This window comes from Argiope bruennichi, chromosome 10, assembly GCF_947563725.1.
Source record: "Argiope bruennichi chromosome 10, qqArgBrue1.1, whole genome shotgun sequence".
NCBI classification, from domain to species: Eukaryota; Metazoa; Arthropoda; class Arachnida; order Araneae; family Araneidae; genus Argiope; species Argiope bruennichi.
This window is the reverse complement of record NC_079160.1, coordinates 18102973-18126354: the sequence shown is the minus strand read 5'-3', so window position 1 is coordinate 18126354 and position 23382 is coordinate 18102973. Positions and strand designations below refer to the sequence as shown.

Genomic DNA, 23382 nt, shown 5'->3' with positions numbered 1-23382 from the left:
TAAAAAAGAACAAAAACTGTTGGAATTTCTTAAAATTCGGAATCTTCTTGTTAATGACTTTATGAGAGACAAGTACCATTTGAAACTATTTGCACCTGATATATAAATACACGACACGAAATAACAAACATGACAAAAGGAAGAAATGAAGTTTTATTTGAAACAACAATTCATTTTAAGCAGGTTACAGGTTATAAGACAAGATTTTACATCACAAATATTTGCTTAAAACTAGACAATACATTGATGAAATTCTGGAATGAATGCTTTAAAACTACGACACAGTTATAAATTCTACTTGACAAAATATCAACACGTGAAAGCTATTAAAGACATTAACAATGTTTACTTCAATGTGGTCATTTGAACTGGAAATTTTCTTTGATAAATTTATCTTTAAAATAACCCCAAAAGGGAAAACAGTCTGAAACATTCGTTCTCTCCACTTTCAATTAAAAAAAAATCTATGACCTCGTGGTAGGCGATCAATGAATTAAAAATGTCGCTTATAATATGCAATTTAAAATGACTGTGGCAATGCTATACAACCAGACGTTTTCAATCGGCATCAATGAAAATTGTAGAAAATCGAATATTTTCTCATGAACTCTAGATAATGATTTTCCTAATTTTTATTTAGCTTTAGTTATATTAACGTCCCGTTTTAAAGCAACACTAGGGTTATTTTGGGACGGACCTCGTGATTTTGAACCGCGGTCAGATGACGAGGTCGACACCTGAGATAGCACTCCCGCTCCAAACTTCCATATCACATCAGCGGAAGGGCTAATTTTTATTTAATCAAGATGTTGTTAATTAACTTTTACTGGAAGATTAGGAAAATACCACAAATGGGCGAGATCCATTTTTGAATAGGAATCATCCAAGCATCTCATTTTTTAAAGAATAGCAGCAATGAGATCCTTCCACTCTATTTTTATTATCAAACGTGTAAAAATTTTCAAAAATGATTTTTTGCGACAAATATTCCTTTTATACATGAAATAGGCGGGAGGGGAGATAAAAATCTATATCTACTATAATGTAAAAGAATTCAAAATTCACAGTATGCAGTAAATATATGCAAACATCTATAGACATTCCTATTCTACAAAAAAACATTTATTTTCAAATATTATATGCAAAGTTATTTGGCGATTCAAGCTAGTAAATATAAATGCATAAAATTAAAGATTTCTCAGGACTTACTCATTTTTTAACATTAAGAATATATATGTCTGCTACCAGTGGGTAATTTTGCATCTTCTTTCCATGCTCGAATTATTATAAAATTTGAGAGGTGGTGGCAGTAAAGCAAAATGAATACATTTGCAGAATCAAGGGATAATAACCATTTATGCAAAAGACTAACTACAAACAGTTTATATAAACATTTATCACCTGGAAATTAGGGCATAGATAAGACTTAAGTCGTCAAATATTTCAAAGTACAATTTACAATTTACCTACCTTTTCTTTAATGCTGTTCTCCAATTTTATCAGATAATCAGGTGTGTCAATACTTAAAAATTCTGAATTGTCTGAAAGCATACTTACTAATGAAAATTCTTCACCATGCTTTCAGTAGTACTATAGAGCCAATAAATGAAATAAATAATTATTTTTAAAAAAAGTCTCATTCGTAATTTTAGATTGTAAACAAAATATTGATATAAAATTTGAAAAATTCAGATGATTTAATACATTAATAGTTTGAAAGCCAATTAAAAGTGGATAAGCCTTGTAAACAGTTTATTCAAACCTCATTAATAAAACTTTGTCGTCCCTCCTTTTTTTTTTCTTTTTGAAATTAAATTAAATTAAAATTTCCCCAATAGGAGTAATTAAATTACTCCTATTGGGAGAAAAAAATATTTTTTACAGTCCAAATTTTATGAGATAAAAACTATAAAAGTGAATACAAAATTTGTGATCTTTAGAAATGAAAGCCTTTTATCAAAGTCCAAGCAATCTAAAATTACTTTGTCTAATAGAAAAAAATATAAAATTATTCTAAAAACACAAATTGCTTTAAAAAGTTGGAAATAATATGTTTCTATGGGGAAAATAGCTAGATTGATTTCATAACCTCTAGAAATATTTTCATTTGCAATATTATTTTTAGAAACATAATGATAAAATTTATCAAAACGTGTATATATTGGTGGAAACGAGATCAACATATAGATTTACAGCAAAGGCCTAAATTTTAGGAGAATTTGGAGAAAATCAGAATTTCCAGTTTTTAATTGTTTATACCAGCATTTACTTTTCTAAAAAAAATAACACAGAACCTGTGGCTTAACTAGACAATCTTACTCGTGGCATAATATGGGCATCAAGCTATTAAAAAATTGTACTTTTACAATTAATGAGAGTCACAAATTTTTCACTTATAATAAATACAGCACATAATATAACACCTTTAGCTGATTTGAAAAAACTTATAATTTAGAAAGAGTAAGGAAACTATTCATAATTTATTTACATTTTTAACAAAGAGATAAATTTTATTAGCACTGAGTACAGTCATCAATTCTTATGAACTGTAGCAGAGTCTACGTGCTAATGTTTGTATCTCGATATCAAGTATATATACATCAATGACATGTATATCTCCAGTATGAGAACATGGATTAACAAGGACTCTAGACACTCCTAACACCCTATTCATACTTTTTACTGAAAATGAGTAATAGTAATGAGTCAAGCAGCAGACCATTTTATAATGTATATTTTTTGTAAAAAAATTAAGTCACAGCCAATTATGTGGAATATTAGATCAAATTTTCTTTCTTAATTTAGAAGAAATAATTATAATTTTAATTAATAGAAATTAATTAATAAGAATCCATATAAATAAAACATGAATGTTAAAAAAATTTGTATACTACAAAATTCCAAATAAATAAATAAATTTTCAGTTTTTCTTACAAATACTATGAAGTAAAAGGAAGATTTCTTGACAATTTATTAAATAAAAACTATGTTTCTAATCAAACAAATCTAAAACTCGCAACCCACATTTATCAGTAAATTGAATTTAAAATAGACAAAAAAAAAAAAAAAGATATTTAAATATGATTTTGTTTATCATATTAATCATATGTAAAAATGTCTCTTTAAATTGAAAATTTAAAGGTTTTTACTACATAAAAATGTATTCAAAATTTGGAATACTGCTTTAAATGGTGGCAAGAGGTTTAAATTCACCATTCAAAATGGCTACCTTTCTATTTTATGTTGCAATTAAATCTTTGAATTGCTAAAAATATTTATATACTAATTTAAAAAAAATTATTAATACTTATGAAAAAATGTAATTATTAAAAATTACTTGGGATTATTAGAAATCTTTCAAGAAGCCATGAAATTTTGAAATTCTATGATGCTACAGATTTTTCTCTCTTTAACTCAAAGTTGCAGATAGCAGAAAGATTTTGTGTGAGGATTCTGTCGACTGCTAATATTAATTGAATCTTTTATTCATACAAGTTTATACAAGTTGTAACAACTGATTTGATATGTGACAACTTCTGCTATGAATATTTGTTGCATTGATTTCAAATTTAGCTCATATATATCATGAAGGAATTATCCCCATAGTTTTTGGTTATAAGGAAACAGTGAAAACTGAGGATAGCATCCTAAAGGCAATCTCATGCCAAAGTCCAACTCTCTCAATAAGGGGTATGTTCTGACATTAGAATGGAGGTAACTTAATCTCACATCCCTGTTTATATACCAGTGAAGCAAGAATCTGCTTATTTGCAGATCTCATCTCCTCATCATAGAATTCTCCCATTCTCTTCATGGGAAAAATACTGAAGAAATGTTTTAATGAAGCTTTTGTAATAATAATTCAGGAGTTATATTTCATTAGTTGAAAACAGAAAAATAATTTTTTACTGAATAATGCTGTATATTTTAACTCTTGATTTGCACTGTTTGAGTATTATTTTAACAGGCAAATAATAAGTTCCCTTCTGAAAAAACAACTGGCAATTGCTTCATACTCATTCCTGTCAGGTAGCATTTTATGAGTAATTGTTTAATCCAAAACTTTACACCACTAATGACAAGTTTGAAAAACCAGAGCATAGAGTTTGTGCAAGGAAATCTTACAAAATGAATACAGATGAAATTAAATGATTTTTTTTTCTTATGTTGACAGAATAAAGAAATAAAATAAACATGCTAAAAAAGGATAGTGCCTCAATGCATGAACAGAGACAAATAACATTGTTTAAAATATAATATTAAAACATAACTGATTTAAAATCAAAATTGATAAAATTTAAAATGGAAAATCTAGCAAGCAGTCTCTTCTTACGCTTTCAATTTTAGCTGTTATCTGCAAAGTAAAAATAAGAAAAAATATTTCATTAAAGAGAAATAAGCTAAAATAAGTTTTAAAACAGGTGTTATGTGCAAACAATATTATTCTAATACACATCTTCAATACAATAACATATTTCACTCTCAACTACATAAACTAAAAAAAAAATAATAATAATAATAATGCTTAACTTTAGAACAGTTACGTGTTTTTTTACACACCTTTGCATCCTAGGCAGAACACATTATGAAGCTTTTTTTAATATATAAACTAATTGATGTAGTTTGACACTTCAAATCACTTTTAACTAAATATAATAATGATTAAATTGCACTTAATTTTTTATTTTAGTAATGAAGTAAAAATGTATATGTTTTAATTTTTACGACTCATGGCAGAGTGTCATCGGAGTTTGCGTACAATATTTAAACAAACACTTGACTTTATAAATGCTACAATAATTCAGTGAATATCATGAAACAGCAGGAAGAGTCTGGCCTATCTGCTTCAATATTCAGTGTTAATTACCTAATATTTAATAATTTACAAAACTTTCCTTTTCTTTTACAAATTTATTTTTTTAGTAAGAAGACTAAAAAAATATTTTAATCCACAGAAACCAAGTTGGAAATCCATCATTGATATCATCTTGAAAATGTGCACTAATTATGAAAATGAACAAATTCATGATAAATATTTTTGTCTGAATAATTTACAAAACAGTTTGATTTCTACAATTTTGCAAAGATAGCTTTAAATTATGACAGTCTGTATGAATGTTCAGTAGAATAAGCTTTAAATTCTTTTCTAAGGCTACATTCATAATAATTATGAATACAATCAAAATATAAATTTAAAAGTGAATATATTCTTCCATGAAGTTCTAAAATTTAACTTTGAAAATGAAACTACCATGAACTATTATCAAAACCACTTATAACATCCCTATCAGCAAATCTTGGAAAATAATGATTTTATAGTGAAAAACTAAACTAGTTGGGAAAAGGGCACACATTTATTTTTAAAATGTAATGTCATTAATTCCGTATAAAATGGGTCTCAAAGTATACCATTATATTTATTAGAAAAAGTGAAATTTTAATTCTTTAGTACATGATTACTTCTATACCTATATAATAAAATATGAGTGGAGAAATGAATAATTTTAGTCGATTGCAAATTAACCAACATATGAATAAAAAACATGTACAGAAACAAGATACTATGAAGAAAAACATAAAATATAGAATGAATTCAATCATTATAATAATATGAGCCTTATGGAATATGTGTTTAAAAATTTCTAATCAAGATTAGACTATCATTTTATATTAATTCTAATGAAAACCAAACTTCTACTTCTACAAAAAATACTTCTACAAAAGACATTTTTCCTCTGTCTGCAGCAATATCCCAGATATAATCATCGATTACTAAATCTCTCACAAGGGGCACTGGAATTAAATTCAGGTGACAATGTATGGCTTCTGTGCTACAATCAACATAACTTCCACAACTCTTAATTTAAGTGTATTGTGTAAAAACAAATATAACAACCTTTATATGAGTAAGAATGAATCACATTTCTCACATTTTTAATATTCAAAGCCTAGCTTAAAACTTAAAATACCTTATTTTGTTTTGATCCACATTGACTCCGATATTTTAAGCTTCTCTTAGGATATGAAATTGAGAACATGTAACTAAAACGTTTTGAGAATCAACAGAAAATGAGTATTATTAAGATTTTAAAAATCTATATCGAACTTTCCTTTTAAAACATTCCAGCAAATTTGTCTTTACAAATATTTAACCACAGTTTTATGTATTGGTACATCAATGTATATGATTTTAATTCAGAAAATCTATAAAGAATGTTCTTCACTTTGCTGTACTTTCTCACACTTGGTTTTGAATAAAATATCTCATAATTTAGAGGTAAGTTTTGAATAAGTTGAAAATCAAAAATCTTATGAAAGAAGTTAAATGCATACTAATGATGATCACTGTCTTTAAATTATAAAATCCTTAAAGAAATTCTACATTTTGTATGGTTGATTATGAAACAATTATGAAAAATGATTTATTTTTATTTCAATCTGTCCAAAAAATGAATCAATATTGAACATGTTAAAAAAGACCAATAAACCTAAATTTTGTCTAGAATATATAGGTAATATAATGGTTTAACATTTCATAGCTAGTCTGCAAGACAAATATAAACTTCCTTAAACAATGGGATACAGGATTCATTTACCTCCATTCACTTTATTTCATAATTCTTATTGAATTAATACCATGGTACTTATGCCAGCTACATTTTGAAGAAATTTCCAATAAACTGTAAATGAATGCCAACAATAACTCTGTGTTTGTGATGAGAAGCCTAATTATAATTTTCAACAACTGTTAAATCTTAAATGGCTAATTTCATGCTTAGCTAGTCACACAACAATGCTGCTATTTTCAAAAATTTAGACTCTGTCTGGATTCTAAGCAAACAAAAGAAAGAGTTTGTCTAAAATAACTAAGAACTCTTTAGGCTTAGGTACTAAAAAGTACTATATGAATGTCACGAAAAGAGTTTCTAAAGATACAATTCCTGTTCTCAAAGACTATTTAGTGATCATTGATAAAAGCATTTATGAAAAGAAATGAAATCAAAAAGTATTATAAAAATAACCTCATTTCAGCAACTGTTCAAGGATCCGGTTAAAATTTCATCTTTTTATACCTTGCTTAATTATTTCTATTATTATTAGTGAAGGAAATTGGAATTTTTTGAATAAATTCTCAACATATTTTAAGAAGCTGGTTTTAAAATCCAAATTAAATCATCTACTTCATTTAGAACAATTATCAGAAAGAATATCCTATCACACATAAGAAAAGAAAAAAAAAAGAATACTATACCTGACGAGGGCTTGCTTTGACTTGATTTTGAACATAAGTTTGAAATTCTTCCTCCAATTTTACAAAATGAGCAAGAAAATCTCCATCAATCATATTCTACAAAAATATAAATTTTTTGCACTTACTTGCTAACAGCATTTGCAGAATTTACATTTAAGTTAAGATGTATTTAATCGAATACGTTTGTTTAAAATAAATAAGACCATACCTGAGAATTAAACATGAATTCACACATCATTGAGATAGACAATATCTTAATACAGTACATTTGCTGCTCATTTTTAAAACAAATGCTATTTTAAATTTATTCAAAAAAGACACATCTAGATACAATAATAAAAGACACAAGCAATCCATGGACAGCAACCGCAAGGTTCATAACCTATCCTACATTTCAGTTTACCTTAAAATTTTTATCTATCCTAAATAATTTTGGTGATTTAAAAATATAACAAAAAATATATTTCATTTAAAGTAGATAAGTTCTAACAAAAATATTAAACATTTTTTAATAAAAAATCTTTTTTATTTAAAGGGTATAACTAAACTATAACAAAAAAATTATGAAATTATAAAATTAAATATGTAGAATGAAAAAAATAAATCAATAATATAAAAAAAATTTATGAATGATTATGTTTCATTTTTCATAACATTCAAATTTAGGTTCATGAAAAAATTTCTATAGCAGAAAAATTTTCCTCCTTGAAACAATAGAAGGGAAATTATAAATTTCTCATCTATTGTCTTAGAAGAAAGGAAATACTACTCTTCTGAAAGCACCTTCTCTTTACAAGCCAAAGAACACAATGAATGTGCCCAGAAATATATTGCTACTTCTATGTTGAATGAATAGAGGCATACGGTGTTTCACTGCATTTTTCCTGAATACTGAAAATCCTGAAAGAACATTAATGGAATTTTGATGGATTTAGAATAAATAAATGTAAATGTTATTTTATATTTACATTCAAGTGAATTAGTGTTCAGTGCGATGAGTCTTTAAAGTGATGAATCTTTTTCTTTTATCAATAAAAAGCTACCTTTGCATTTCCAATCCTATGTTCAAATGCAGAACTGAAGATTTGTATTTGTAAAATCTACAGTTATTCATCAGATTTGTCTATGCCAAACTTAAAGTTTGTTCCATTATTTTATAAAAATGTATAGTGTATTAACACAAAACGATTCTCTAACAGCTGAGGAATACATTATACAAACCATCAGATTCCTTGAAAAGCAGCATAGGAAATACTGAATTATAATATTAGGATTCTATGATTTTAATCAATCATATCTTTTATATTGATAGATTTCTTTATTACAGTTCCTATCCATTAGCTATATTAAATATTATGCTTTACTTCAACAGTTGCATGCAATAAATATATAATGTAAATACATAAAATGATTCTGTAAGTAAAATAATTTTTCAGGCCACTTTTCCCACTTACCTTACCTTGATTTGAATTTTAACTTCCATAGACTGTTACTCCAAACTATAAATATTTATCTACTTACCATTCAGAAAAAAGATTCATTGAAAAGAAATTTAAATTTTAACAAATTTGAAACCTTCTTATTTCCCAAAAATAAAGTGCAAAAAATAGATGGTTAAGAAATTTTTTAAGTAATTCAGGGTGGCTATTGAAACTGCGGAAAAAAAAAATTTCCCTGACCACACTTGCAACATTTCTCTGAATTTCTGCTACTAATAATAAAAAAAGCCTATATTTCTAAGAAATTTAATTTTAAAAAATGGAATGAACATCCTAAAGAAATTAAAGCAGTATATCAGATTTCTTATTAGGAAAAAGAAATACTGGAAATTATAACAAAATACTTTATTTCTAAAACTGCATAATTCTAAGAAACATTAAAACAACTCTTTACAACACAAATAATTTTAATAATAAAGGTTGTTGTGATCTTTTTTCAAAATTTTAAAACAATTCAATAACTAATTAACTGCTGTAGCAGAATTATAAAAATAGTATGATTTGTAAACATTTAATAATATATATTTTAGCAAAGATTTAAACAAATGAAAATTTTATTATCATTACAGCTTAAATGTTACTTTCAATCTTTTTTCTTTAACAAATCATAAGAAATTACTTCCTCTAATCAAAAACTTATGATTTTATAAATGAATAAAAGTATTTCAATTTCATCTTTATTATAAATAATACTAGATGTAAAATACTAATTTAAAGCTAATAACTCAACTAACTAATAACAAATGCTTATCTATTACAATTAGAATTTTAAAAACTTTGCAAAGACTTATCAATTAACAATTTCAAAATCGAAATACCAATTACTAGAGTCTTAATAAAAAACATTTGATTTTAAATAGTCAGTCCTTTTTAAGTGAATTAAAAAGTTTTGAGGTTTGCAATTTCTTCCTTAACTCTTAGTCTCTTTTTGAGATGCTTCAATAATAATTATTATTATTACTGATTTTGATTCTCCGGGCTGATACTCAGCTCCCCTCCCTCACCCCCAAATTTTCATATAACTCCTTCCTTTCCTTTCTTTCTTGATATTCTTCATATTTGGCCCATGAATTTCTCACACTTAAAATCAATTGTTTTTACACTTCAAAACTTTTATTTTCTACTATTTTTGTAAATGCTGTCATAAACAATTTTTTTTTTTTTTTTTTTTTTTTTTTGCAGTGAATGTTTGTTCTTTTATATCCCCTATAAACAATCTTTACTAGTCGAAAACCCTTTCTCAACAATATTGTTACAATGAGAAAATGTCCTTATCATCTTTGATAAAAATATGGCATCATTGCAAGTTTTGAGAACAGTATGAATCATCATTTCTTCGCTCTCTGCTTTTTGAAAAGTGAAAACCGATCTTTCCAAAAATTTCATTAGGGTTGCTGTTAGCAGCATTCATCAGATCATTGCTCTTCTTATGATAACGAAATTCCACAAAGTCACCATACATTTGAAAGAAAACTATCCTGGGTTGCAGTTCTGCGATCTTTTCAGCGACATTAGGCTTCGTATGTAGAGAAATAATAACACAAAATCGCCGCTTGCGCAAAACCTTATGAAACAAGTCATATGAAAAATCTACAAAATTACTTTCCAGGCATCACCACGTTTTAGTCTTAAAAGAATAATTTTTAGTTAAAAACTAAGCAATTCCAAAAGCAAGTATAAACAAACCCATAATCCTGTTCAAAAAGACTAATAGTTATCAACCTTCCACTTTATTTTCAAAATATAAATCATTATTGTTACAAATCTGTAATGGCAGCACGGTTAGTTCAATCATTGGAAAGACTGTTTTACTATCAGCTCTATTGCATGCTGATCGGATGTCGAATCAGTGATCTCAGAGCATGGCGGCAAATTTGACAACGAATTTGGCGACTGGCGACAAAACAGATAATACTGAAAACTTCCAGAATTTTAGCGATTGAGCCAGTAAGAACCGAGATATCCATGCTTGTTCCAGAACCTTCTCTGCCGGCTCCGGGACCTATAAAAGGCCGGCAGTCTCAAGTTGCAGTCAGTCGTGAAACGAGTCGCGTATTGAGTCTGAATTGAATGTTGGAAAAAGTCAACGGCGAATAGTTGGATCAGTCCAGCAAAGAGCAAGCGTTGTACGGAGCTCAAGCGACTGCTGAATTGAGCTGTATACCGAATTTTGATGTTTATTGTAGAAGCAGCATCGAGTCGTGTGTGGAGTAGCCAATTGTGTGGTAGTGTGTCGACAGTTAGATACAGCTAAAGCGAAGAGACAGTGAGGAATTGCAGGCGTCTGAATAGATCATAGATTTTGGCTATGTAGATTCCCTTCTTCTGTTGATGAATTCTGTCTGGTCGCTTTGTGTGCTGTGGTTGTTATTACTGCCGATTACTACTTGTGGGCTACTGTGTGTTGCCTGTGTTCGTCTCGGTTGTATATTTGTTGCCTGCGTATTCTTGTTTTCGTGTCAATAAAAGTCGTCATTTGTTACTGAGGCCTGTTGAATGTGTTTCTTCATCGACCATCAAATCAAGAAAGAACCCCCGAATTTCCGTAACATTATGATATGAAAATAAAAAAACAAGATATAACTTAAGGGCTTCATACTATATCAAAATGAAATTATTGAAATTTTACAGGGGATTTAAAGAAAAACAAACTCACATGGATAACAAATATATATTATATATATATATATATCTTGTATTAAGAAATATTAAGCTTCAGTAAGAAAAGATTACACTCTTCTGAATGAAATTCAAAAAGTAACACAAAAGGAAATTTCTGCTTAATGTTTTTCCCCTTTTCTTTTTGAAAGATACTACATTAAATAAGAAAAATTGTAAATAAAACACACACAAAATTTCTACAAACTAACTTTAATGTAATTAGGAAATTAATCTCGATTTTCAAGGTTTAGCATTTGGATATATATTAAATAAATGTCTACTACAGAAGTTAGAACTTTTCTTAATTTTCAAAAATTGCAAAACAAACATAAATGTTCTTAACAAACAAAAATTGAAACCTGCTATCGCAAATTCCAAGTTATCATGTGAGAACATTATTTTTTTAAGACATGTGGTATCAATCTAAAGACGGGGAAAAAAGAGAAAAAAAATATGTTCTCACATGGTTCATATTTCGCAATCACCCATTTAGAAAAATGTTAGTTTTTCACCATCTCAAAATCAATCGAGTTCTAAAATTTTTATTATTAATTTAATTTATTAATTAATCGAGTTCTAAAATGTTTATAAAAACCAGTTTGAAACAATCACGTGACTATCAGATGACGCGTCCGTCTATATTTAGGAAACGATGGTGCGCGTGTGTGTGTGTTTGTTTCCCCATCCCCACCTCAAAATCGTTCGAGCTTAATCTCAAGGCCAGGGTCTTTTTTTTTTTTTTTTTCTTTATCTTTTTTCCCATTTTTTCCCCCGAAATTCCGGTTTAAACTGATTTGAAATGATCATGTGACTACTGAACTGCGCAATCATCAACTTTTAGATTTTTTCCCCTTTTTCCCCTTTTTCCCCAATCCCAAAATCCTTCGAGCTCCAAAACTTTTTTTGCTAGCTAGAAAAATTGAAAATTAAAAATATGTAATATTTTTATTATTCTTAGATATAATAATATATTATTTCTTAGATATAATATATATATATATATATATATATTTTAATTTTCAATTTTTCAATTGGCAAATACCCATTTTTTTCTCTGTGCTTCTTCGAGCGATAACTGCGGTACAATTCAGTTTTAACGCCGGTCAAAAAGCGCTAAAATTTCACCAAATCATAAAAATATACTCATGTGCATTATTATTTATTATGAAAAACTGTGAATGTGCGAATCGCATGCTATATAGTTTGACGATTAAAATCACCAAATTGGCGATTTTTTTTTTTTTTTTGGCACTTTTTGGTCGCCGTTACAACCGACAAATACCATAACTTCTTGCGACCCTGTCCTTTATTGACCAGACAGGAGAAGCGGGTACATGGCGGACATTCGCAATAACTTTTAATGTTATGTTGGCAATAAGTCTTCAAATGTGACCACCTTCTTTATCATTTTTTAATAACTTTAAAAGTTATGGAATGAAAAAGCGGACTTGATCGCAAAATCAGTTACAGAAATCAGCCCATGCATTGAATGGATCGCATCGGAAGACATCATCTCACGCATCAAACAAATCTCAAAAAGAAAAACAACAGACAGCTATAGACAGAGCAAATATTATGAAATTCTTGGTGAAATTCCAGACATAAAAAATATTGCTAAATGGATAAGAAATAGAAGACATCATTTGCGCTAGAATATCTACCAAAACACTCATCACACCTGGCCTTCTACATCGTTTTAACCTGTCGAATCAACCAAATTGCGAAACATGCCACTCTTTGAATAATTTGGATGATATCTTACTGCACTGCCGAAAATACTCAAGCATCAGACGTTGCCTGTGGTCGAAGTTGGGCCTCAACTCTCTTTCAAGCTGTAATTTCAAACAACTCACGAGCAAAGCATTTGCAGATAAACTATCTCTCCATATTTTCCTTCAACACTTGAAATTTTTTGACATTTATTAATTAGAGATATTGTTGAACGCTGGGATGACAGCCTTTGTAGCTAAAAATCCCTAAATCCCCCTCATTCAAACAAACTTTAAAAGCGAAAAATTGATGCCTCAAAAGCGATAAATCGCCAATTTTCTGCCCGTGCATTTTGTGGCTTCAAAAACCTCACACCAAAACAACATTATATTCTCACATGATAAAAAGCACCTTTGTTTTCAAACCGATTATAAGTGGAATTTTTTTGTTTCCTAAGAGAAAACTATTTTAAAATACGCTCATAAATTTCAAAAAATTAATATTTTGACTGATTACAATTACAAAGTGTCCAGCATTTCTGCTGTTTGAATTTCCCTGACATTTTCAGGTTTTTAAAGAATTTCCCTAACATTTTTTGGAAGTTTCTAACATCTTCAGAACAATGTTGTTTTATTTTATTCTCTTTAATTATTGCACAATATGTTCTTAATTTTATTTGAAAAATTGTTCTACTTTTTTAATTAAAATCAATGTAAAATATAATTCAATTCTCAGGGAAAAAAACATCATTTTCACTTATTGAATTTCAAACAAGCTTCAATTATGTAAAACCCCTCCTTTTTTTTTTTTTTTTTTTTTTTTTTTCAAATATATTAATTACCACTAAAAGATACATGACCATCTAGTCCAATTTTTAGCCAACCAGTCATATCTCAGAACTGTTTGTCAAATTTACTTAAGAAAAATGCAGTAAAAAAAATACATGCACATTGGTGGAATGCTTAAAGGTGAAATGGTTTTGTTTTCTTCTAGTGGGGTTTCCCATATCCATACTGTTTACCATCATGCCAATTAGAGCTGAACAATAATTTTACAAACAGAAAAAAAAATAATTTACAAATATAAAATGAAATCGCTATATCAAAATAAGAAACAATCTTCAATAAAATCAAAATGACTTTTAGCTCAGCAACTATAATAATAATAATAATAAACAAATCACTAGCATGCTGGCTCAATGCTTAACCCGTACGAGAACAAAAAAAGTAAAAAGTTTGTCATCAATTTTTTTCCCCTTATTGCACAAAAAGAAAAATGTTTAAAAGGTGTAAATTTCAAAAAAGATAGAATGAGTTAATCTTGTAAAATTTTGTGGCAACAGTTACTTATACATTAAACCATTTAAGAAAAATGCTACCCTTTTCTTTAAAATAAATTTTGGGAAAAATTAAAAGAGGTATGTGCACTTCTAATATATAAAACAAATTAATTTCTTGTATAAATTATTTTAAGATAATAAAGCATTTTGTTGAATGTATGGGAAATCTTAAACATAAAATTTTAAAAAATGTTTAAGTAAAGTATAAGTAAAGTAAGTAAAATATTATAAGTAAGTATTTCATGTCATTCATACAAAGAATTTAGTAATCCGTGTCCATAATATTTAAAAATAAACAAAAAAAAATGTTTTACAGAAATAATAGCAATAACGTCCTATACTTCATAATTTAAAAAGATCACCAAGAAGAGGGGGGAAAAATAATTATTGTAATTTTTTTATTTTATTAAAATAAACTGATTTGAAATTATAATAATGGGTCAATATTTCACAACCAGTTTTGAATACTGATTTCCAAAATTCATACTTTCGCTGTTGTGACAATCGATTTGACATTCAAAGGAAGAAAAGCGGGAGGGTAGCTCCATATATGTCATTTTAAATAAAAAAGACCCATTAAAGCTTAGCAGGAGCTGGGATTTAGGTAGGTTGCCTTTTCCCATTGTATGCAAAACTATTTTTGCTGATTAAGTTGATAACTTGTCTTCTGAAAAAAGCAAACAAAAACTTGTGGCGAAAATATTATATATTTATACATACTACATGCAATAAATTAGATATAAAAATTAATCTTTTTATTCCATAGTCTGTTTTACACTAATCAGTAAAAGTTTGATTTTCATTAGTTGCCAATGATTTTTCATTCTACTTATGAAATAATATCAGTGAATAATCATGTTACAAAAAAAAAATGCCGATTTATAAAACTTTTCCTGACGATTCTAGGTTTTCCGGTTAGTGAACTGAGGCCACCCAGAATTTAAGATAGAAATAGGACTATCAAAAATATGAATAACTAGATTATTTTGATAACATTTTAAAATTCTATTTTTTGCACTCTCAGATTAAATATAAAATAGATCATATTTACCGTGTACAGATATCCATAAACTTACCTTGCACTGATGATATTTCGAACGAAACTGTGAATGTGAGCTAAGAAAATTGGTGCTGCTTTCTTCAATTGCTTTTGTCCCCATCAACATAGCTTTATATACAGAGGCCAAAAAACTTGCATCCTACAAAAATAAATAATTACTTCATGCTAATTAACAGTTGTCAGCTCATGCAGGATTGAATACTAATATACAAAAATAATAATATTGCTTTATTATTTGCAAAAAATATATATAAAAACAGATTATATATCTATACATTATTTCTTTCAAACAACAGAAAGGTTAATTAAGTTGACATTTAATAATTCTATGAAAGTTCATATATAAGGGCCCCTACATAATTGTTTTAAATTTTATTTCTCAGAAACCGTATGTGATAACGCAATGCTGCTGTATGATATTTTCAGCTAGAGAAAATGGGTGAAAAAAGTTTCGTATGGCAGTTAATATATAAAACATATTTCTAGTGTTATGCATCGGTGATTCTAAAACTAAGAATGTTCATAGTAATTTAATACAGCATTTATGGAGAAAAACAGAATTTGAATTAACAGGAATAGGGGAATCTTACTTCATATGCATAAAATTTTTTTAACAATCCCAAAATTTATCAATGCAATTGAAGTTGCCTCTTTACTAATTATCTGTTGGCATCTTTATTTACCTAAGGTATTAAAAGAAATTACTTGAAACATTTTAGCTTCATTCTTAGAAATAAATCGACAGACATTTTAATTTAATACAAGATATTTATAGAATAACTATCAAAATTAAATTTACTGTACACAATAAGCCCAAGAATTTTTAAGACCAGTGATGGATCTTATCTTTATAGGTTCTATCTGTGTTATTGTACATGTTCAATGCTCTTTAACTATTAGTTAATGTGCTGCCACAATCTCAATGCATTTCTATAACCTCATACTATATGAATATTTTTTAGAGAAATGCAAGATTTTCCATATTTAATTTTCAAGATGGAATAAAATTGTAACTAAATTTCAAGCAAATCTTGAAACAAATGCCAGTAACATTTAATGAAACAACTTTACAGTAAGTTTTATATAAATAGATCTAATGTTTCCTTGCGACACAGACGTTTTTTTAGACATAAGAAACACTCTAAAAGATGATAAGCATACAGAAAAACCAAGTTCGTCAAGAACACCCCAAATTATTGGGGAGGGGGGGGGATGTGTGATTTCATGACAAACGATTGTTGTGCCTCACTGAGAATATTTCTTTGTAATATTCACAGTGAATATCTTTGAACCCAAAACCTGTGCTAAATTCACAATCACAACTCATTAAAGATATGGTGATTTTTGGCAAAAAAATTATGCCTTTGTATTAAGTCATTCCTCGTATTCACCTGATTTCGCACTCTACTTTATTTCCAAAACTTAAAAAAGGATATTATTTTGATGACAACGTTAAACAGCTTCCCACAGACATTCGAGTCATTATTAAAACACAGTAACAAATATGAGCAAAGAAATTAAATAGTGAAATAAAAATTCTAGAATTGTAGAATTTTGAATAAAAATTCTTGAAAATTCTAATTACTTGTTTTTATTTAATTTATAAACAATCTTTAAAATTTTCTGACACACTACATATTTCAAGAAGTACCTTAATTATGAAAATAATCAATAAATCACACACACAAAAAAACCACCACATTTTTTTTCCTCCAACAGAAAATTAAAAATATTTCATGAATTTTCTTTTTATTTCACAACACATTTCTCTAGGGATGTTGAAACATGTCATTGTTTATGCTCATAAAAACATTGGTAAAACAGTCTAGGAATTCATTCAACCTAGTTGAAAATGTTGGCCCATGCACAGTGTTTCAAAAAAAATTGCAAAAAATACGATCTACAGACTGAAAGGGTGCTAAATCTCTATCCCTACATCAATCAATCCAAAGTCAAGGGACTACTGAAAAAAATAACCTTGTGCTACAAAATAATCCATGTGGAAATACGAATGTATAGAAATAAAGATTTAAAACATGCTAATTACACATTAGCATTAGTAATTCTATTTCAAAATCCGAAAATTATTTTGTAATTGCTCTGATTTAGCATAGTTTATGAGGAGTAAAATTAATATAAACAGTATAGAATATGTTAAAAACCTTTTTCTAGTTATAAAAGAAATTTGCTTTACAGTAACAGAATCAACTTTTCCCATACGAAGATCCACATGCATGATGCACTTAAAAATTTAACAAAAATTATTAAAATTAAACAATTGAAATTAAATGAGCTATTGCAAAACTGAATCACTTTTTCAATCGCGATGCTACATAATAAAAGTTAAAGTTACTATTTATCAAGTTGCTTGCGCTAGTTTTTCCTTCTTATAGTTTCCGTAGACTTTGTATAATAAAAATAAATCAATTAAATCAGCTAATCATAATTTTTACTAATGAGAATATTATATAAAGAAATCAACAATTATTTCAAAACCCAAGATACGAGCTTTTTCTTTCAACACTCTTTAATATTTTTGCCTGAACTTTGGTGATGTTAGATTTGTTAGACTATCACCAACATCATAAAAGTCGAAAAAATTTGCCTCAGCAAAAAGTTCACCTAGTGGCAGATTCCAACATTCTGCACCCCCAAGATATTGTTCATTATGAGAACTATTCTTTTATTAAAGATTTAACTTTTTCATTAATTTCACATTATCATACATTTTTAATGATTCAACATCATATTAAAAACTAATCACTTCTGGCAACCAAGTGGTTCATCAGAGATAATGGTCACTTTTCTGCTTTTTTTTAAATTTAAATCATGTGGACATGTTTTCATCAAATTGTTAGCTATTAAATCTCTGTTATTTTATTATCTTACATGTGTTTTGTTAATTATGTATATGAATTTTTCTAATGGGGCAAAGCAGTTAGAAAGAAAAATGTTAAGTTTGTCTATTTTCTAACTTTTGCAGTATGGTAACTTTACTCTTTTTTTTTCCCTTGAAAATTACATAAATATAAAGAAGAATCATTCTTCTAAAGATTTGAACATTGAAAGATAATTGCATGATAAAATAATTAAGGGAAAAATGAAAAGGATTTGAGTTTCTTGGTAACAATGCAATCTATTGCTGGAAATCATTCAAGATATAAATTTTAAATCACTGCCAAAATTTCAGAATCTTTTGGATTATCCTTAAATTGGTATTATTAAAAAGAATAATTTTTTAACTTTTAAAATTCTTTCCAGCTAAAATTAATTTCTATGCAATAATGTTTTTGGAAGTTCTTGCAGAAAAACACCAAAATTCAGCCTAATTTTTTTCAAAAATCACTCTGTGGTATATATTAAAATTCCAATTTAATTTTTAAAGAATTGCACTCTAAGGTGCTCATTCCCTCCCTCCATGGTACATACATGACAAATTTGATAGCTGCAAAACAAATGGTCTGGCTTATAGAGCATCAACCCAAACATATAAATTTATTATTATTATTATTATCAATTGAAATTTACTTTAGGTCAATTTTTCAATTTACTAACTTCATAAGTGCATATATTTTTAATTATATCACAATTCATAACTGAGTAGCGCGCACTATATTAAGATTGGTGTTTGTAAATACTGTAATGGCTAAGTTTGTACTGCTCATTTCAGTATTCGAATACTTTTCAACGATTCTATCACATAAAGGGGTAAGAAGGATGTGTGCATTTAAATGAATTCTCCGGCATTCTACTTGATTTCCTCTCTATTAGATACCTTTTCATTCAATTTTTTTCATGTGTGTGTCATTTCGGGTCACATTATCTTATTTTAATTCAAAATTGTGTATTGATTGTTTATACAACTACTTCAAGTGTTTTTTTAAATTCTGCTAATTATTTCATATAACAATTACCAAATTTTAACTTAATCTTATGATGAAATCTTCCATTTATTCATCATACTTTAATGTTTATGCCCCTTCAAGTGAATAAAAAGTTATCTAAAATATTTTATTGTGAATTAGCATCTTTTCTCGACAGAATTGCGAATTATCTCCAATGTTTACACCTCATAAGTCCGCAAGAAATCTGTGTTTACTTTATTGCTAATTGTAAATATCTCTTCCTTTCATCTTTCCTCTCACCCCTATTTTGATGAATTAAACCCATCCTAATGCACATGTAAAACAGCTGAAGATTTTAGAATCTGTTGGCAAAGAATAGTAACATAAGTGTGAACTAACAGAGAAACAAATAGCAATCTGACCAACTATACTTAATAAAGTGTCAACATCTTTCCTAATATTTTATAATTGGTGGAAATTCAATTTTTCATAAATTTATTTGATAGGCAACTAAGCTAAGAACATTTTTTTAAACAGCCTGTCTTCAGCTATGATCTTTATCAGTTATCTTGTCTGAAATCTGTCACTGTTTCACAATATTATTTTGTGATGAGTTAAGGTTTCATAAAAAGAGATAAACTCTATAAAATTTTATTATGTTGATGCTTCTCAACTTTTTCTAAAAAATTAACAATATTGCTCTAATTTCAAAAAATGCTTGTAATAGTGCACAAAATAAGAAGGATGATAATAAACAAGAAAAACATAATTATTCCCCAAGTATGTAAGTTAGTAAGCGAACAACAACTACTATTACAAATAAATGAAAGAAAATAAATTTATGAAGAAATAAAAAATATATATATACCTTTTCCAATTTAAGTTCTGATAAGATTCCAACAGATCCTGCGAGAGTTGCATACACCACAGTTTCATATAAATTACTTGAAAATTTAAATGTCTGTATGGATGTCACAATTTCTCCAATATAAATACAAGCAAGCACTTCTTCCTAATTAAGAATAATATTAACTTAAAGCACTTAAAATTTTAAAAAAAACTATAGAAAATAATTAAGAATCAATTTAGAACTAAGAATAAAATTTCACTGCAAAATATTTTTTTCATTCTGATAAAATATAATATTATAAATTAAGAAAATATAAATATCCCAATTACTAAGTTTTAAAATTAATAATTTTACATATTATATTTAAAGTTGATTATTATTTTTCTATAATAGAGGATATCATAAAAAAAGGGAGTATTTTTTTTTTTTTTTTTTTGTAAAGATATTGAACTTGATTTATATTACCATTTATTTTCAGTTGCACTGCAGTTTAATTATTTGCTAATGATGGTTAGCTTGAATACATATTTTAATTGCAAGTTTAAATTTTTATAGCATATTATGAAAATAACAAACTGAGATTTAAAACAAAACGAACTTGATTATTTAATATTAATAATCTGCACAATCTGGCTGCATCTGCTTTCAGAATTATATAAAGAAAAGAAAAAAATTGACAGCAATGAGTGATCCACATATTTCATGTCCACTCACTGCAACATGGGACATAGATAAGTTGAAACATAAAAGGTATATAAGCACACTTTAATTTTCTAACTAGATTTTCTCTGAATCATTTGTAAAAGCATGGCTCCTAAACTACATGTATGGAAATCATAGTCAAAGTTAAGTAAGTGCTTTCTTCCCTTATTATATTTGAGTAAAGTCAGTAATATTTATTAAAATTGTATTTTTAACCAAGACAGATATTTTTTTGGAGAGGGAAATAGAATTAACTGGAGAAAATTTCAAACTATTCAAAGCCAATATGAATTTTGGAGGATGTGAGCATGGATTATGAAGCTGTAAACGCCCAATAAATTCATAAAATATAACAAAATCTTTAATCGAAGGAGAAACATTAAAATAATTGAAATTTCATTTTTCAAGTTCTATCTAATTTGACAATAGTAGATAAAATCTTTTTTGTCCAAAAGTAATATGTTATTATTGCTTTGTAAGAAAATGTAATATATTTTGTAAGAAAATGAATGAATGTATAAATGAGTATAACTGATTAAAACAGATTTGATTTCTTTATACAAAAAATTATAATGTTTTTAAAATGAATTAGAAATTTGGGAAATATTTTAATTTACATATTATAATGTAAATGTAAGGCAAAAACAAACATTAAAACAAATAAAAATAAGTTTAAATAAGTTATCATATACAGCCTCAATATGATACATTCTTTTATGTACTAACCATTCTATTTTGTACAAAATTCTATTGAAAATCTATGAAAATTATCCACCAATTATTTGAATTATTCAAATTTTATTTCGTCCATTGTTATTAATTCTTGCTTTGCATGGTGTTAAAATCTTAAGGATAAAATCGCTTAGAAACAAATATGCATTTAGTCCAAAATTTTAGATATCAATACATTTCTCCAAGTTTTAAAAACTTTTTTAATATATATATATATATATATATATATATGCAAAGTTCCCTCAGTATATAACAGAACAAACTGAAAATGATTTAAGATAAATTATTTATAAAATTGGTTCCAAATTGTCAATATTTTCATTTCAGGAAAAACTCTTTGCATCAAAATCATTATTTTTAAAAAAAATGTAATTAATACAACTTACTTGGGAAAGTGTAGACATACGTCTCCTTTTTCTCAAAATTGTGGCTGGCAAAGTCTCGCGTTGAATCTAAAAGAGTAAAACAATAACACTGCAACTGTAAATTTAAAAAATCATGAATAACTTTCAACTTAACATTTAAAAAATATTCGTAATTATAGAATAATAATTAATTAAAATATTAGATAATTAGCATTCCAGATAGAAAAAAAATTTTTTTTAAAGAATTATTAACAAATTTAATTTTAAAACCTAACATAGAAGCTTTTTCTTGCAACACTCTTTACCTTTGGTGGTATTTGATTTGTTGGACCATTTCTAACAACATATAAGGGGGAAAAAAATTGCTTCTCAGGTCAGCTAATAACTTCTGATGGTTCCAAGTGGTTCACCAGAGATATTGTTCACTTTTAATTTGAATTAAATCATGTGGATAAAACTTCATGTTTCCATCAAATTGTTACTTATTAAAGCTTTGCTATTTTAATTGCCTTACATGTGTTCTGGTCATTATATACATGAATTTTTCTAATGGAGAAAAGCCCTATATCACCTTAGCACAATCAGAAAGGAAATGTTGTTTGTCCTTTTCTGAACTTTCGTGATATAGTAACAATACTTTTTTATTTATTGAAAATCATAAATATTAAGCAGAAACTTTCTTTTTCAGATTGAACACTGGAAAATAAAACCACATGGAAAAATAATTAATGACATGATAAAATAATTGAAGAAACAATGAATAGGTTTTGAGTTACAAAGCAACAATGTAATCTAGTGTTGGAAATCATTAAAAAAATTATGTTCCATTTTCAAGAAATATAATACAATGCATTAATAAAATGTAAATATCCAATTAACTAACGTTTAAAATTAATAATTTTCTATATTATATTTAAAGTTGATCATTATTTTTCTATAATAAAGGATATCATAAAAAAGAGAACATTTTTTTGTAAAGATATTGAACTTGAAAAAAATATCCATAAGCAGTTGCACAAAAATCAATAAAAATAGTTTCATTTATTTATTTATATTAACATTTATTTTCAGTTGCATTGCAGTTTAATTATTTGTTAATGATGTTTAGCTTGATTACATATTTTTGTTGAAGGTCTAAATTTTTACAGCATATTATGAAAATAACAAACCAAACTTTAAAACAAAATAAATTTGATTATTTAATATTAATAATCGGCACAATCTGGCTGCATCTGCTTTTAGAATTACATGAAGAAGATTGATCCACATATTTCATGTCCACTCATTGCAACATGGAACGTAGAGAAGTTGAAGCATAAAAAATATATAAGCACACTTTAATTTTCTAACTAGATTTTCTCTGAATT

The 23382-nt window shown here is 27.3% G+C and overlaps 1 protein-coding gene across 1 annotated transcript in view; it reads right to left on the bottom strand.

Annotated features, from left to right (window-relative positions):
• Positions 1–185: 185 nt before the first annotated feature.
• LOC129988100 (splicing factor 3B subunit 3-like) overlaps positions 186–23382 on the bottom strand; it is a 99147-nt gene continuing 75950 nt past the window's right edge. The window contains exons 24-28 of the mRNA XM_056096226.1: positions 22037–22102; positions 20235–20378; positions 15538–15660; positions 7253–7348; positions 186–4354 (exon numbers count right to left, since the gene is read on the bottom strand). Coding sequence (XP_055952201.1) covers positions 4298–4354; positions 7253–7348; positions 15538–15660; positions 20235–20378; positions 22037–22102 — 486 coding nt within the window. The 3' untranslated portion in view covers positions 186–4297. The remainder of the gene's footprint in view (positions 4355–7252; positions 7349–15537; positions 15661–20234; positions 20379–22036; positions 22103–23382) is intronic.